The sequence below is a fragment of the Balaenoptera ricei genome, chromosome 18 (genome assembly GCF_028023285.1).
Source record: "Balaenoptera ricei isolate mBalRic1 chromosome 18, mBalRic1.hap2, whole genome shotgun sequence".
Taxonomy (NCBI): domain Eukaryota; kingdom Metazoa; phylum Chordata; class Mammalia; order Artiodactyla; family Balaenopteridae; genus Balaenoptera; species Balaenoptera ricei.
In genome coordinates this window covers 54,606,622-54,625,261 of record NC_082656.1, presented here as the reverse complement: position 1 = coordinate 54,625,261, position 18,640 = coordinate 54,606,622, and the positions used below count along the sequence as shown (strand labels likewise).

The 18,640-nt window shown below is 36.5% G+C and overlaps 1 protein-coding gene across 6 annotated transcripts in view; it reads left to right on the top strand.

The window, feature by feature from the left end:
- Positions 1-18,640, top strand: part of MYCBP2 (MYC binding protein 2) — a 269,085-nt gene that overhangs the window by 110,073 nt on the left and 140,372 nt on the right. For all 6 annotated transcript variants that reach the window (XM_059903372.1, XM_059903374.1, XM_059903373.1 and 3 more), the window contains 8 exons: positions 5,437-5,641; positions 6,294-6,447; positions 10,338-10,510; positions 11,404-11,529; positions 11,617-11,744; positions 14,803-14,894; positions 16,884-17,018; positions 18,395-18,478. In XM_059903372.1, coding sequence (XP_059759355.1) covers positions 5,437-5,641; positions 6,294-6,447; positions 10,338-10,510; positions 11,404-11,529; positions 11,617-11,744; positions 14,803-14,894; positions 16,884-17,018; positions 18,395-18,478 — 1,097 coding nt within the window. The remainder of the gene's footprint in view (positions 1-5,436; positions 5,642-6,293; positions 6,448-10,337; positions 10,511-11,403; positions 11,530-11,616; positions 11,745-14,802; positions 14,895-16,883; positions 17,019-18,394; positions 18,479-18,640) is intronic.

Sequence of the window (18,640 nt, the reverse complement as noted above, 5' to 3'; positions counted from 1 at the left end):
CTCCACATCCAACATACACAAAACCTAACAGACTTTACTTTGAAATGATTTTCTTCTCTAGTGTAGCATTAGAATTTATTAAATTTAACAGCTGTGTTAGAATATTGGGCATGTTTATTCCAGGTCAGAATCTGTTAAGCATTCAGTAGAGCTAATTCTGTCACTGAAAACTGATTTCCCAACTAGTTTGTAAAGAATCATTTTTCTTAACATGTAGAATTATTTTTATTTTAGAACTTTTTGAAGGCCTGTTTTTCTTGTTAGATTTGTTTAGAATTATAGTTTACTTTTTCCTCTCCCTCTCTGTGTCTCTCTCTGTCTGTTTGCCTGTCTGTTTTGCTCTTTCTCTTTTTTGCCAAAGCTTGAAAAGAGTGAAGATGCTCTGAGAATTTTGTATAGTTTGGGCATAGTAGAGCTGAAGGAAAAGCTTAATAAGACTGTGCTAATAAACCTGTACCATCTGTGATGTGGGTAAATATTCAGAACCCTATAACCTAAGTCTCTGGGATGTAATTTGCAACTCCTGATTTTTTAAAAAATGTAAATGTGAACTTAAAAAAATCTCTTATTTGGAAATAATTTTAAGCTTACAGAAAGGTTCCCAAAAATAAGAATAGTACATAGAGTGCCCATATATTCTTGAATCAGATTCACCTGTTGGTAACATTTTGATCTGTTTGCTTTATCATTTGTACATTCATGCTCTCATTCTCTCACGTACTCTGTATGCATGTGTGTATAAAACTTTTTTTTTTCTTGTCCTTTAAGAATAACTTGCATACATTATGATCCTTTACTCCTTAAATAGTTTGTGTTTTGTCAGTTGATCCGCTAATTCTTTTCTGGCATTTTTCCCCTCCAGTCTAGGATCAGGCATTGTATTTATTTCTCATGTCTCTTTAGTCTCCTTTAATCTGTAGCATTTTAGCACCTTTTCTTTGTTTATTATGACATTGACATTTTTGAAGAATATGGTACTTCCTTTTTTTAACAAAAGTTTCCTCATTTTTGTTTCTCTAATATTTCCTCATGTTTAGATTCAGGTTGTGCATTCCAGACTAAAATACCATGTAAGTGATATTGTGTCCTTCTCAGGGCATCACATTTGGAGGCACAAAATGCCCACCTGCCCTTTATTGGTGATGTAAATTTCGATCACCTGTAAAATTTTGTTTGATTTCACTACTGCAGAGTTAGAATTTTTTCACTTGAAACTAATAAGCAGTCTTTGGGTTGACACTGTTAATTTTTAAGATACCTGCTTCTCATCAAAATTTCTCTCTAGATTTCGCATCTGTTGATTGTTCTTGCCTGAGCCAGTCTTTACTATAATGGCTGCAGAAATGATGATTTTTCCAACACCAGCACCTCCTCACATTCACCTGTCAGCCCTTTGCGTTTTACTCTAAGCAAGAGCCCATTTAATATTTGTTTGCCTGTCTACTTATTATTGGTGTAGACACATTTCTCTTTTTTCGTCATTACTGTACTTAATTATTTGGGTGCTTATATTGTCTCAGATTTCGCCAGTGGGAGTCCCTTCACGCTGACTTCTGTGTTCTGGTGACATGCCTCTTCGTTTTTTTGAGTACTTCCTTACTTTCTGGCATAACGAGTTGTTCCAGGCTTATCTGTATGAGTCCTAGAATCAGCTATTTCTCTAAAAAACCTAGGTTGTGTTTAGTGGGGAATAGTACTAGACACCAGCTGAGCACTAGGTGTATTCATTGCATCCCCAGTACACATCTGTGTGCATGTATACATACATACGTGTATTTTAGAAATAATAAGTCCGCACTGATACCTCTTAATTCCAGCCCATTCCCATAGGGTGCTTTCTTACCTTGTCTCATTCCATGTTTATGTCCCTTCTTCCACAGTAAGAATCCTGGCTCCCAACAATATCAATACATTTATTTCTCATTCACTCAGTCCTAAACTATGTCTAAAATAGTTTTATATTTGCTTTGCCCACGCTACTATAAAAACAAACTCCCTAAAAAGAGTTCAGGATTTGTTTATCACTCTTGCTTCTGCCCCCCTCTCTCCCCCTCTCGCCCCCTCTGGCCTGTGTCCTACCCCAAGACCGAAGGTATAGAGTCAAATACTGTGTTCATAAGTTATGGATTCTTTCTTCCCACCCCCTTTCAGTGGGATTATGTTATTCCTTTGGAATAGAGTTGGGTTCATTTGTTTTAGTTTTCTTTTTCTTTAAACTTCATTTAATATGGATAAAAATAGGTAGAACTAGCAGATTCTTTGTAAAAAGTGGCAACAGCCAAGGATGACCTTCCTTCCCTTGTTCCTGAAAACAGGCCCTTTTACCAGGTGCACTTTGTCTCACCCTGTCCTGGGACAGGGGTTCATCTCCGTAAAGTGAGTAAGATCTGATCTCGGGTGGGGGAGAAAGAGGGATGACCTTTCAGCCTGGAGATAACTTTGGCCTTGAACAATGAATGAGGCTCCAGAGGAATGCCAAAGGTAGGGCAGAAAAGGGATGGATTAAAAGAATGTCACTGAGTGGGGTTCCTCTTCTCCCTCTTGTAACAGTCTTCCTGGCCCTTTGTAGGAAGACATTGGTTTAACTGCTGACCCCTACCATGTCCTGCTGACTTGGAGCTCTCAGACTTCCAAGGAGAGTGGTTTGTGGTCCAGTGCGCTGTTTCAGTTTGCTTTTAAGTTTAAGGGTCCCTCCTCCCACATCCTCAGATGGAGTTTTATTTTTTGAATGTGTAGAACCTTAATATGTTTCCAAAAGTTAAGTTACACAAAAATGGTATACTCACCCAAGTGTCATTCCCTCCCCCATCTCTGGCATCCCTACTTCCCACCCCTTCACGCTGTGCTTGTAGGTTATGAAGTTCATTGTTTTCCAGTTTCTCCTTACTGTGTTTATTCTTTTAAAGATTAATATATAAATAACCACACACACCGTCTATCTATATCTGCATTGATATAGGTGTAAATATGGTATGTATATATTTACATATATGTAATTATTTCCCCATCTTTATTTTTCAAAATGTAGCATTTTATATATGCTCTTCTGTACTTTGTCTTTACACTTTACTGTATCTCCTAGAAATCATTCCTTATCAGTTCATAGAGATCTTCCCAATTCATATTTTACATCTGCATAGTACAATTGTGTATATATCTTGTAGTTTATTAAATCAATTTCTTATGCTTGGAATAAAAAGTATTTTCTAATATTTTGCAACAATAACAATGAATATTGTTAGAGGTGTACCTCTGAGGTAAATTTTTCGAAGTAAGGTTGCTGGGTCGAAGACTAATGCCTGTGTAGTTTCGTGAGATAGTAACAATTCCCCTCTAATTTGCATTCTCACCAGCAGTGCACGAGAGTGCCTGTTTCTCCACAGCCTTGCCAGCAGCATGTGTTGTCCCTCATACCTTTTAATTTGTGTCAGCCTGATGGGTGAGCAGTCGTCCTGCATACTTTGAAGCCTTTTTCCTATGGCTGGCACTGTGAACCTTCAAGCCCTTGCCCGTATCTGGCATTTTCACGCTGAGGTTTGGGTTTTCCCTTGGGGGGTGACTTCGCCAGTTCTTCCCTCTGTTCCCTTCTTGAGCCTCCCCTTCTGTGCCCGGCCCCCACCCCCCCTTGGAATTTGGTCGCTCTGGTTTCAGGCACCTTAAAAGTCCTGAGGTCCATTATTTCCTGATACTGCTGAAGGCTTGAGTCATGTGTGGTTTTCTTTGCTCTGTGTGGATTTTTTTTTTTTTAATTTATTTATTTTATTTTTGGCTGAGTTGGGTCTTCATTGCTGCGCACAGGTTTTCTCTAGTTGCTGCGAGCGGGGGCTGCTCTTCGTTGCGATGCGCGGGCTTCTCATTGCGGTGGCGTCTCTTTGTTGCGGAGCACGGGCTCTAGGCATGTGGGCTTCAGTAGTTGTGGCACGTGGGCTCAGTAGTTGTGGCGCACGGGCTTAGTTGCTCCACGGCACGTGGGATCTTCCTGGACCAGGGCTCGAACCCGTGTCCCCTGCATTGGCGGGCGGATTCTTAACCACTGTGCCACCAGGGAAGCCTGCTCTGTGTGGATTTTATGTTGTTTTGGAGGGAGTGTGAATGGTAATGTTTAGAATCAGACAATCATCATTGTCCTCTAGCCCCAGAAGCTGTAGCTGTGAACCTCTATGTATTTAAATGTGGCTTATTTATAACCACGTTCTGAATCCCATGGGGCTGCCCAGGCATCTATCATATTTTTAGACTGCTTTTCTTCACATTAGTTGGTTGATAGGGGAATAGATATTTATTTCAGTAGTCAGTGAAAAATATAATTAATTTCTTTTCCTCCAAAAGCATAATATACCCCTCAATATGACGTACACATTTTTATGCTGTTGTTGTTGTTTTGTCAAAACATAAGGATAGACCTTGAAAGAAGCTGAGATAAACATTGAAATTTCTTGGCTGCTTCTCTAATCATGTGCTTGCCACTTTTCCCTCCTCCGTTGGTTCAACCCAGGGATTGAAGCTCTGTTGCTTTTGCAGTCAGTTTGTGGCTGTGTTTGTCTGCAGTGCTCCCAGCTCCCTTACGTTTTGGGTGTTTTGCTGTGATTTCCCGTTCCCATTACTTGCAGTGAACCCTGGCTGCTGTGGTGCAGCACTGTCTGCCTTCCAGGGGGTTGTGGAAGGGGAATGCTAGGAGAGAGAGAGAGAGCTCCTGAGCCACGGCTGGGTGAATATTTCCCAATCCAACATTAACATTCTTTTATAGCTACTCGCTTAGTAGGGAGAAACTTCCTATTACTCTTACCTAACCAGGTAGCTAGAGACAGCCATACTTTTTAAGTGAGTTCACAGTTACTTACTTAAGACATCATAATGCTTCTGCTGTCTATCTTGAAAAATAAATGAAATAACTTACTAACACATGATCATGTGAAAAATATGTAATTTCCTAATTGTATTCACAGTGGCAGTATTCATTATTTTGGCCTTTTACCCAAATATTTTTAGACTCTGTGAGTTCGAGAGTGACATTTTATTGTACTGTCAACTTAAAATATCAAAGTGATTTTTTAAATGAACAGTTTGTATTACCAATTTTTTAACATATTGTGTATTTATTATACTTTTCATTTAAATGTTGGTGAAGACAATCACAGCATTTCAGGGAGATTTCTTACATGGAGAAATATTTCAACTGTATTATTATTTTTTTTAATCATGTACTTCGTGGTTTATTAGGGGGAGAATTCCTAAGAATAATAGAAATTATTTTACTCCTTTGTAAATGTTTGGTCCAAATTTCACATGAATTTCATTTATTAAAAAATACAGCTAACAGCTGATGAAGAATAATGTCCCATAGAGCTGTTTTTGTCTACTGTTTCCTTAACTTTATAAAATATTATAAATTGTTTATCCAGTAATATTGTTAATACGATTTATTTAATCTTTTAGAAAGGACAACTGGGTAGACCAATTTTGGATGTGCCATACTGGAATGCAAAACCAGCTCCCATGCCTAACATTGGATCAAAATATGGAAGAAAAGCTACCTGGATAGGTGCAAGTGGGGACCAGACTTTCTTACGAATTGATGAAGCACTTATTAATTCTCATGTGCTCGCTACATCAGAAATTTTTGCCAGTAAACACATCATAGGTAATACCCCAAACAAGCAAATGTCCTTCCAAAAAATCCTTGATAGTAGACGGTCATCTTTCCCTATTATGAGATGTAGTCCTGTAGCTTTTTGTTTTCTTCTGTTTGAAGAAGTTTAAAAGAAGCTTCTAAGTGTCTAAGTTTATGTGTATCTATGTGCTGGAAGAATGAAATAATTAGGAAAGTAGAAACCAAAGTACTTATAAGCTAGAGAGTGGTGGAAATATGAGCTAAATTATAGTGGTATAAAACCTGTACAGTGTATTGGGAAGAGGAATTTTTCTATGTTGGTTCTTGTCAAATAAATGATGGAAATTAGTTTTATGGAAGGTTACATAAATCAAACTTTGACATTTCATCGAGACCAAGGTGTCAGTTTATACTTGTGTCCATGATATCATGAATAATTATATAATAGAGTAGTATTGTGTAGAAATTAAGGGCATGTGTTGTGGACTTAGACAGCCTGAGGTTTTAGTCCAAATTCTGCTACTTAAAGGTTTTTAGTTACTTAAATCCCTCCGTCTCAGTGTCTTCTTCTGTAGAATGGAGATAGTAATAATACTTACCTTATAGGAAATGCTTATCTTATAAGTTGGGGGAATATAAAAAGGTAATGCATCTTTAAAATATATAAATACTTTTTCCTAAGGCTTGGTACCTGCTTCTATATCAGAACCTCCTCCATTTAAGTGTCTTCTGATAAATAAAGTGGATGGGAGTTGTAAAACGTTTAATGACTCTGAACAAGAGGATCTGCAAGGATTTGGTGTGTGTCTTGATCCTGTGTATGATGTCATTTGGAGGTAAGCTTCTCTGTTTATAAAATAGAGTAATAAATAAGTTTGGATCAAATTGTACTTTTGTGGAATATAAAAGTCATATATAAGGCAGACTTTTCATAGATGAGAACTCTCCTATTTAACTGTTAACTACACTTCTATCTCAGTGATTCTCGGGGACCTTTACCCTTGCTACCTTTAGTGTAGTGGTTAAAACATGAATTCTGAGCCAGACTGCCTAGGTTTATCCCAGCTGCACACTTTGCTTTCTGTGTCGCTATGGAGAAGTCGCTTTGACTCTGTGTGCCTTACTTTTGTCATGTATAAAATAGGTATAATAATGGTACCTTATAGGCTGTTATGAGAACTTAGGGTAGAGGCACATAGTAGGTGCTGTAGAAGGCTTTGCTACTCTCATTATAATAAAAAATTTTACTCTCAAGAGTTCTCTTATTAATTATTTTTAGTCTGTCAGCATTCTTGTCTGTATTGTATAGAATTCACTCTATTTCCTGGTCCCGTAAATATCTAATCATTACCAGCTATGTAGAAGAAATTATGCCAAAGGCAATACAGAATAAATATGATCAATGAGCTTGCCCTTTAGGAATGTATGTAACAAAATCCCCATATTAGTAGAGAAATATACAGGGTTATCAAACTCTGGAAATTTTAAAAATGTAGAGATGGATACAGGTACACAGGCGATTCAAGAAATTATATTGTACTTGTTTAAAATTTATTATGGTGCTTTATATACATAATGAGTAAAGGAAAGAGTTATCCTCAGATATGTAGCTTTGAACGCTAATAGGGGGTGTACACTGCCTTTACCAGAGTGGCTCATCACAGGACTTAACCTTTTTTTCCCCCTTGCATTGTTTATTTGGCCAGCCTTAGTAGGAATCCAGGTAAGTTGAAAGGTTGAAGTGGCATGAGTGAGGAGAGGGAAGACTTTCTCTGTCTTCTTTTTTCTGCCCATTCCTGCTTTCACTTCCACCAGCCATCCAAGTCTTAAAAGGCCATGTTTTCTATCAGTCCTGAGGCCTGATTCCTAGTGAAGGAATTATAGTGCTTCCCAGGTTGCTGACAAGCGTGCTATCTCATTTGGGCATTTTGTGGGAAGACTTGGAGGCCAGAATTGAGTTGAGTAGTGCTTTTAGATCTCCCTAGCAGCAATATACAGGGTAGATTAGATAACAAGAGACTAGAGGTGAGTAGTCTTATAGTGATTCTTATGAAGACATGAGATACTGAGAACCAGAATTAGAGTGGTCACAGTGGAACGGAGGGGGTAGAGAAGCAAATGATGTAAAGATAGAATTGTCCTCAATTATTTACTGATTGGAAGTCAATGTACAAGAGACTTAGTTACCAAAGAGCAAGCTCTGGTTTGGACCTCGGTTTAAATTGATGTTTGATTTTCTATGATCCTTTTATGTTTTATTTTTAAATGAAGTAAATTTGCATTAACAAAATAAAGTAAAAACTGACAGTATGGAATTTGTTTCTGGATACATTTACTAAATTAGAAATGCATTCTCTAAATTAGAGATAACAGTAGAAGTAGATTCTAACAGTATAACTAGAATCATTTCCCTGGGGTCTTAACAGAACTCCAAAGTGCGGTATCCGATTACTTGAACCTTGCCTTTTTCACATGTGGTAGCAGTGGGGACAGATGATCTCAAATGCTTGCCAGGTCCTTGATCATTTACCCTTTATTCTAAAACAGAGATTAAAAGATGAAGGGCAGTCTCCTCCTATGTTTGAGTAAAACAGCTGGAAGGTGGAGAGTTTGTTCAGTTATCCTGACTTCTGGCTGCTTTGTGTCCTTTGTTTTTTTCAGTAGGGTACGTGCATTTTACAGCTATCACAGACATTGCAGATTCAGTGTTAGCTTACTTTGACTTTCCTTCTGGCCTGAGTCTGCCTCCTTTTGTATTCTTAACAATAACTTCTCCTGAATAATTAGAAACTTTAACATCTGAAAAGAGCAGATAAATGTTAATAGCAATTTTATTTCCCATTTCAAAATTTACAAAACTAACACATAGATCTGTGTTGTTATTTTTTAAAAAGCAAAGCAAAAATACAAACAGAAAAAAGGATGTGGTCCTTCTCCAAATCTTTTTCTTCTCCCGTACCAAATCCCACTAACCTTCTCTATGGGTCACAAGTATTAGGTTTGGTTTATATTGTTTGGTACCTTTTAAAATGCATGTATTTTGTTTTTTATATAAATAAGAATACAAGTAACACTTAGATTGATAGATTAAATTAAAAAGCAATAAACCAATAATATTAATGCTACTAATTATAGCAGCTATTTTCATAGGATTTATTCTGTGTGAAGTATTATTTTTAAGTGTTTTTTAAAAATAATTTTAAATTTTTTAATTGTGGTAAAAATAACATAACATTTACCATCTTAACCATTTTTAAGTGTACAATTCCGTAGCATTAAATATAGTCACATTGTTGAACAGCATCTCTCCAGAACATTTTCATTTTGTAAAACTTAAACTTATGCAAAGAACAGCTCATTTCTACCTCCCTCTCACTCCTGGCAACCACCGTTCTACTTTCTGTTCCTTTGCATTTGCCTACTTTAGATATATAAGTGAAATCATACATAGTTTGTCATTTTGTGACTAGCTTGTTTCACTTAGCATAACATCTTCAAGGTTCATCCACATTGTAGCCCGTGACATGATGGATTTCTTTTTTTTTTTTTTTTTTAAGCTGAATGGTATTTCATTGTATGTTTCTACCACATTTTCTTTATCCCTTCATCCATCGAAGGATGTTTGGGTTGCTTCCACCTCTTGGCTATTGTGGATAATGCTGCTGTGAGCATGGGTGTGCAAATATCTCTTCAAGATCCTGCTTTCAGTTCTTTTGGATATGTACCCAAAGTGGGATTGCTGGATATAATAAGTGCTTTTATATTTAGTAAATTTGGATCATCAGGTGCCATTGATTGAGAAGACCAGACTTAAGTAATATACTATTTTGATACAAACATTTGAAAAATCATAAAGAAAAGCAAGAAAAGAATAAACTTTTGAAATTCAAGATAATCATTACCTTTGAAAGGGAAAGGAAAGGAACTGAGTAGGGAGGGAGACACAGAGTACTTAGTAGATAATGGTAATGTTCTTTTTACTAGTGTACATTGTGTCATTATTCTTCATACTTTATTTTGAAAATATTTTCTTACTGTTCTTTTGTGTGTACTCAATAGTTGATAAAAACAACTTTTCCAAAAAGAATTTATAGAATAAAAGAGGTAAAGAAGTGGAGACTGCTCTTTGAGAATTTTGTTATGAAAGAGATAAAAGGAATGAGATAATGGCAGGAGGGCATTGTGGGTTCCTCACGGTTTTTGTGATGCTTTACTGTTTATTAGTAAGATTCAGCATCTGCATACATTCTATTTTTGCTTCCTTCCTAAGAACATCATTCCATGTCCTTTGCCCACTTTCGATACGGGATTGATTATCTCTTACTGGCTTGCGGGAGCTCTTCTACGTTATGGATATTGTAGTTTTGTCTCATATGTTTGTTTCATGTATTTTCTTTTGACTTATCTTTTGTCTTTACACTTTTTTATGGAGTTTTTGCTGTACAAAAGCTTTACATTTGTAAGTACACATTATACTTTGAAGTATACTGTTGCTCTGTTATTCATGAAATGTGATCTATATTACTATTTTGTTCAAATTATTTCAGTTATAGTGACATAATCACTTTATTTATATCTTTAGCTCAGGTATGGAAAGTCATGAGCTACGTTTTGTCCTGTTAAGCTGGCTGTATTATTCTCTTTGTATTGTCAATTATACTCCACAGGTTTTTTTTTTAAATGAAACCATATGTTGAGGTGCTGTAATTATTCTCTTTCTTGAAAGGTTTCGACCAAACACTAGAGAGCTGTGGTGTTACAATGCAGTGGTTGCTGATGCCCGACTTCCCTCTGCAGCAGACATGCAGTCCCGATGTAGTATTCTAAGTCCTGAGCTTGCCTTACCGACGGGGTCAAGGGCTCTCACCACCCGGTCTCATGCAGCTTTGCACATTCTAGGTAGGGTTGGTATTTGATGATCAGCTAATTTTCATTAATGTGTGCTGAGGACTTTTTTTAAGAGTACTTAAATTTGTATGTCATTCTGTCATGTTTGTTAAACAATAATACGCTAGGTGCAAAATAAGTTAGATCCTCTAACTTTAAGAGGTTTACCCTACAGAAAACAGTACATCAGACTTACACCAACACCCTGAAAGATTCATATATGCCCAAATATAAAGCAGCCCTGAATATAATTTTCCTAATAGGTGTCTTGTAAAATAATGTTTTTGCTTAACTTGAATATATAAACTTTAGTGATGTAGGTTAAATATTCAAATGTATAATTATAATATTTAATTTTTATACATTATTTAAAATAATTCTATAAAATATGATATGAATTTGATAGTTACCACTGCTGTTTCTTCTTATATAATAGTTTTCCACAGCACATCAACTTCACTTCTAATTAATTAATTTGAGATATAGCACTTTTACAACATCTGGTAGCCATTGTAAACATCCAAAACTAGCACCGATTAAGGTTATCTCAGGCTACTGTGTCTTCCTCAAATAGTACTTTAAGAATCAATCTAAAGTGATTCGGGGAGTTTGATAAAAGGAAGAACCTTGTAAGGACTCAAAGATTAAGCGATTCCAACTTTTCAGAGAGATAGTTTTGTGTGAAACATTGTCATATAGCTTATGTTTAAATATGATAATTACCCAGGCAGAGGATAATTTTTATTGGTTGTAAGTATCTTCCATGAAATGTTAAACCTTGGCATAAATTTGTTGAGCACATTCAGAATTTATTGTTTTAATTTATCCCCTCCAGCGTCTCATATTATAAGTACTCGGGGAAATTTTAATTTCCAGGAGTTGAATTTTTGTTTGTTTGCTTTTAGGTTGTCTTGATACCTTGGCAACTATGCAGGATTTAAAGATGGGTGTTGCGAGTACCGAGGAGGAGACTCAAGCAGTAATGAAGGTTTATTCCAAAGAAGATTATAGTGTAGTAAACAGGTTTGAAAGTATGTATATTTATGTTTAGGAAATATTGTCTTATACGTGAAATATATGGATATTTTAAAACATAAGTTATCATTTGCATCTTTTAGGTCATGGAGGGGGCTGGGGTTACTCTGCTCACTCGGTAGAAGCTATACGTTTTAGTGCTGACACAGACATTTTACTTGGTGGTCTCGGTCTGTTTGGAGGTAGAGGAGAATATACCGCTAAAATTAAGGTAAGCAGTTCATTCGCACTGTTGCCTTTTGTGTTTGAAGATAAGTATTTTGACTTAGTTTATTATTTTATAGAAGGCACCTTTGTATGTGCCTACTTTCTTGTAGCCGTTTTAATGATACGATGCAGGAGCATTTTGATGTAGCTTTAAAAAGTTTTTAGCATTTTTACTGCCAAATACTGTGTAAACAGACATCATCACCACAGGCGTGGGGACCGGGGATGAAGTGAGTAAGGGGATGGATCCCATCTGGTAGAGAGTCAAAAAGCAATCAAAAGTCCTAAGTTTACTGCACTATTCATCTCAGAAAGGGCAACAGTTAGACTAAGCAAAGGATGTGCTCAGTCTTTGAAAATTCACTAATAGCTTGAATTTTCTGTTGTTACATTATCTGATTGTGCTCTTAAAGTGAGAGAGACGACTATACTTTATGCCTTAATTTCAATAGCAGGCTTCTTTAAAACTTCTCAGTTAAATACTACTGTAGTCTCAGTCCTTACCTTCCTTAACCAGTCTACAGAATTTAATCCAGTCGAGCTCTTCTTCGATATAGTTTCTTCACGTGGCTCCCAGGACACCACACTTCATTTTCCTCCCATCTCCCTGGCTGCTCTTCTTAGTCTCCTGCTGGTCACTCATCATCTTCCCGACCTCTAAACGCTGGAGTGCCGGAACTCAGTCTTGGACATCTTTTTAAAGTCTACTCACCCCCTCAGTGATCCAACCTTACGGCTTTAAGTATTTCTTCTCTTATCACTCTCACACTTAATAGACCTCCAAAGATATATATACAGCTGCCTACTCTGCATCTCCATGTGGATAGCTAACAGGTATTTGGGATGTAACATACTCAAAACTAGGCTTCTGACCATCTCTCTAAACCTGCTGTTCTCTTGTCCTTCCGCATCCCAGTTAACTGACTCAGAATAGAGTTAACTTCATTCTTCCAGTTGCTTAGGCCAAAAATCTTGGAGTCATCCTTGCCTTGCCTCTTTCTTTCACAACCCACATCCACTCTCGCAGCAAATATTGTTGGCTGCACTTTGAAAATAAATCCAGGATCTAACCACTTCTAAAAACTGCCCCTGGTGCCAAGTTGGTCCAAACCACAGCTGCTTGGAGCATTACAGTAGCCTCCCAATTTGTATCTGCTTCTGTCCTTGCTCCCTTCAGTCTGTTCTCAACATAGCAGAGTGATTCTCTTAGAATGTACACCAGAGTGTGCCACTCCTCTGTTCAGATTCCTGCAGTGTCTTCTAGTATTAGAATAAAAACCAGAGGCCTTACAAGGGCCTGAAAAACACCATCAGAACTGACTTCCATCACCACTCTGACCTTATGTTATACTAGTTGCTTCACTCTAACCTAGCCATGCTGACCGGCCCTTGTTCCTCAGACATGCCAGGCCTAGTCAAACCTCAGGACCTTCACACTTGCTACTTACTCCCTCTGACGGCAGCTCTTCACTCCCATAACCTGCATGGCTCACTTCCTCTTTACCTTAAGATCCTCTCCCTTACCACAGACTTACTTCCGGTAGCCCCCCGCCCCTTTTTTTTGTTTGCATTGTTCACCCCTGTATGCCCAGTTCTTAGAAGCCTGCCTGGCACACAGTATGTGTTCAAAATTATTTGTTGAACATAAACGGGGGAGCCAAGTTAGGGGCAAATCATTAAGGACCTTTATATCATGCTACAAAGAAGGAGAAGAGAAACCATTGAAGACTTTTAGATTAAGGAAGTATTCTAGTCAGATACTCATTTTAAAAAGACTGCTGTGTGTTATTCAAGAAAAGCAAAAACCCTTAACTTTGTGGAATATGGGTTCGAGCAAGGAGAGAATGGAGAGAAGAACTAATTAGTTCATATTGAACTCTTCCAGCTAGTAACACTGCTAACACTGGTTGCACTGACAAGCTTTGGTACCAACAATAGTAGAGATACAGTGCTGGTGGAGAGATTTGGAAAAAAGGATTATCCCAGGTTTTTTAATCTGAGTGAGTAGGTGAATGATAGTGCCATTAATCAGAGCAGGGAAGGCAGGAGGCAGGAGAGATGAGTCACTTTACAACTGGTGAGATTGAGCGGCCCGGGGGAATCCCAGGCGCAGACTAGGATCTGAGGTGGAGACAGATTTTTAAACTTATTAGCATATATAGTTGAAAAATGGAGACGTCTAACAGAGTAATTGTCCAGTAAGTTTTAATGTCCCCGTCTCTTCCTTCTTAGTCTTTTACTCACCTTTCTTGTAGTTCACCTACTATAATCATCAGAAGAAATAAGGGTTTTAAAAATATGTATTGGTCCATTTTTTTAAAAAAAAGATCTCTTCCTCATAATTCTCATTTATTTTCACTTAATTTCATAACTTTTCCTATTTGATATCTTCTCTTTTATTCTTTTCCTGTACTCTGTAGTCCTTCCCCTTTTTTATAACTGTTTTTTTCCCCCTCACTCTTTCTATCTCCTTTTCCCATGCCATTTGAGCTATTTTTTGTTACCTGGTTTCTTAAGGATCCTTTCCTTCTATTATTCCTCAGCTAATATTTTTCTAGCCTTTTTTTTTTTTTTTTTTTTTGCTGGGTATTTTTCTAAGTGTTCCACAAGTATCGTTTCACTTAATTCTCACAATTACAATGAAGTAGGCACTGCTAGTGTCCATCTCCCTTTAATGGATGAGGAAACTGGGTCCTAGGATCTCACAACTAGTTACGTGCTGAAGCAAAATTCTACTACATTTGGAAGCTCACTTAGAACTTGGAGTTCTCTCACCTTCAGATGTTTATATCTGGTACAGAACATTTTTGGAGCATTTGCTATAAGTAGACGAATATATAAAATAAGGAAAACTGAGGTTAATACAGACCATAAGACATATGTTTCTTAATTTAGATATATAGAGTTGTACATTTCACTGAATAACATTTTTTTAAGAGCAGGTACTCTTTTACATTCTGTAGTGTCCCGCATATACTGGAGACACGAAATTATAAACATATTATTCAGCAGATTTGCATGACTGAGTGACTGGGCACAATATGTTTTTCTCCCCTCCCCAGCTGTTTGAGTTAGGTCCTGATGGAGGAGATCATGAAACTGATGGAGACCTTCTTGCAGAGACTGATGTGTTGGCTTATGACTGTGCTGCTAGGTAAAGATTTCTTCAGTATTCAGTGTAATCCTTGCATACTTAATATGACAGATTTATTATAAGTGAATAACGCAACTTAAAGAGAAAGTTTTAAATAATCTGTGATCAGATGCTTAAGAAACTAAATTATATACTAGGTAACATAACTGTTGCTTTTAACAATGCTACATTAAAACTAATAGTATCCTTCATATTTGTATTTCACAAGATAAGTTGACTGTTTCTACATTGAAGATGGAAATATACATATATTTTGCACACATATTTTCACGCATCACTTAGAGAAGACCAGATATGCTAGTGTTCTAGTGATGCAGTACAATTATTTACTACCGGTAGCGTTATGTATACTGTGTCAAATAGTCATAGTGGGTCGTACTTCAAATCACCTGTATGCTCTGACACCAAGCCTGTAGTATTTGCTTGATTATAACACGCTTGGAGAGGTGGCCAGCTTTACTGAAACTTCTCAGGAGCTAACCAGAATCAGGATGTTTATTTATGAAGGTTCGTTAAATAATAAAGAGACTTAGATTTTATTAGTCTTCTCTGTGTAAACCTAAGAATTATCTCAAGACTGTCATGACAAGTTAGTGATTTGAATCAGGGAATATTATGATGAGAAAAAGAACGGATTTGGACTTCATGATAATGGTAGTATACTGACTTTCCCAATGATAACTATGTTAAGAAAACCTTCTGTGGCATTCATAAGCTTTTTGTTAATGAAAATGTATATTTTCTGAAAATGGTAGTAAGGCATTGAGTTTACTTTTAACAGATAAATACTTTTGAGAGCAAAGTAGTAAACCTAAAGAAAATTTTGACTGTTTCTTCACTTTAGGCATTAACCAATATCAGGAGATACTGTTTCAGTAACTTCTTAATGTTATACACAAATGAAGATTAGGGAAATTTCAGGAAAGTTAATTGATTAATTAATTTTTGACAAAGCCTTAAGGTGCCATTGTTATCATTTTTTTGAGCATATGATTGTGAGTCAGAAATACAGTGTATGGTTTTATGTACAGAGAATCATCTAGATTTTCTTCATTTGCCTACTAACAAAGCCCAGATTCCTAAGGCTGGTATTAAAGGCCTTCCACAATCTTTCACAGCGTCTTTTTAAATTTTCTACCTACTACTTTTCTATATCTGTCTCAGTGCTTTAATCTAACTGGACACCTTGCCACTTCCAGACCCCGTTTTGTACTTTCAGACTCCTGCCAATCTGTTCATGACAGTCTTCCCCTTCCTCAATACCTTTATTCTTCTCTCTGTCCCAGCTACAACCAATATGCACTCCTTCCACTCTATTACCTAGAACTTTGTAACTTGGGTATATCTTTATCAGATGCCCTTATTTGTATACATGTGTTTTCTCTCCTCCTAATTTAATAAACTTTTTGTGTAGTGACTGTGTGACAGGCTCAGTTCCAAACACTTTGTCTAAACTCAATTCCCAGAACAATCCTATCCTATGAGCTAGATATTGTTTTTATCCCTATTTTCAGATGATGAAACTTAAGTTGCAAAGAAGATGTAGTAACTTGCCCAAGGTCACCCAGCTAGCAAGTTACAAAGTCAGGCCTTGAACTCAGGCCATCTGGCTCCAGAGCTCTGGAAAGACTTTAATTGAATACATGAACTTTAAAGTTCAAAGTTTTCCAACAAAGCTGGCATGTTTTTTTTTAACAACAGTTTAAAAGAAATTGTCTTATTTTAGTATGAAAACTTTATAACATTTAAGCAAGTTTTAGAACTCAAGATGAGGAAGAAGAAATGTAATGCCATCACTGTAGCACCAGTAGCTATTATTTGTGTTCTTGTCCAGACTTTTTAAAAGAGAGGGTTTTTAATGTTGTTTGACAAGAATCTTATAATAATACAGTGTATTCCATGTTTTGTTTATAAAGGATTTTAAAAAATAAATGTACGTAACAGAGAAGTACAAAGGCGTTGTCTCTGACACATTAATTTTCCTCTTAGAGAAAAATATGCAATGATGTTTGATGAACCAGTCCTCCTGCAAGCTGGCTGGTGGTATGTAGCCTGGGCTCGAGTGTCAGGACCCAGCAGTGACTGTGGATCTCATGGACAAGCTTCTATTACCACAGATGATGGGTAAGCAGAATGTTTAAGTATTCCTTAAGCAACTCCCATTTTTGTTAGTGGAATATTGTTTTGAAAGCTCAGAGGTCTTTTAGTAGAGTAAAAAATCTTTGTAGGTCTAGAGCGTAATATGACCTGCTAAAAATTAAATTCGTATAATCGCATGCCAAATTAAGGTAAGACAGAATGTGGAGATAATAGAACTGCTATTCTTTGCTCTTGTCCGTTGGCATTGTGTGTATTTCTGGATGTTACCTTGTTTAAAAGCTTGTTTGCAAAATTAGAAATTATACAGAGGAAAATGACAAGGATAGAGAGTTTGGAAACCATGAAAATGAAATATATATATCCTATAAAATTTGACCGTGCTTATGAAAATACTTTATAAATTGCAAAGCCTTAATGATATGAGATGCTACAGTTTTAATAAAATGTAAAGGGAAATTTACCATTTAACTTTCAAGTATAGAGTACTTCCCAGTTTATAAGATACTTTCATTTATATTATCTTGTTTGATGCCCTCGGTAACTTTGTGAAGTGGTTATTAGCCCCGTTTCTACACTCGGGAATAGAGAGACAAAAGGTGAAAAGATTTGCCTCAAATTGTATGGCTACTGTGTGGCAGAACCAAATCTGGACCTGGAGTTTCTTGGCTCTGAGTCCAGCCTTCTCTATACTCTACTCTGATTCATGTGGAAGGACCATCATTTATAAGAGAAATTTAATTTATTCTTTATTATTCTTGAGCATAAACTGTTTGAAATGGGTAGAAGTTATGTAATCATATATTTCATATAGTTTCATTCAGCTCATAAGAGAGCTGACCAGAAAAAGAGCAGACTAATTTATGAGGTGAATTCTATGTTCCTGAATGTTCAAGTAGAATGCTGAAGATATATTAAGTCTATTGTTGTAACATATCCTTTTCAGCTTACCTCTAAGATTGTATGGTAGGACTGGGGAGACTGCTTTGATCCTGGACTGTATGATTCCCATATACAGTTCATTCAACCTTGGAATATCATAGCATTTTGAAGCTAAAGTTTATGTTATATCTATTTAAGCAGATTTTAAACTGTAAGTTGAAATATTTTGTTAAAAGCTTATTGTTCTGGTTAAAGTTGAGCTTTAACCAGGAGGGAGGGAGCAGAGCAGCTACTCACCTAGGAGCTCCCAATCAGGTTCAACTCTTTCATTTAACCCATTAAGGCATTCAGAGCTAGAATTAAAATCAGAGGTGTCTTTTTACGTGTATTTTTGTCCTTAAAGAATGAACCTCTCTTCAGTAATGTAAGATTTGAAAGCATGATTGTTAAACTTTTCATTTCCTTCCATGAATCTTGAATCCTGTTGTTTTTGGTTACATTGTTATTTTTTCTCTTCTTAGGGTTGTTTTCCAATTTAAGAGTTCAAAGAAATCAAATAATGGTACAGATGTTAACGCTGGTCAGATACCTCAATTATTATACAGGTATTTAGCGTATTTATAATTAACATGGTTTATTCTTTTAATATAATGAGCTAGGATCACTATAAAATATATGGCATAATAAGGGAGAAATTATTCGAAGCATTTAGCTACATTTAATAAAAACATTTAATTTATGTTTTGTATATTTTTAAACATTTTTTT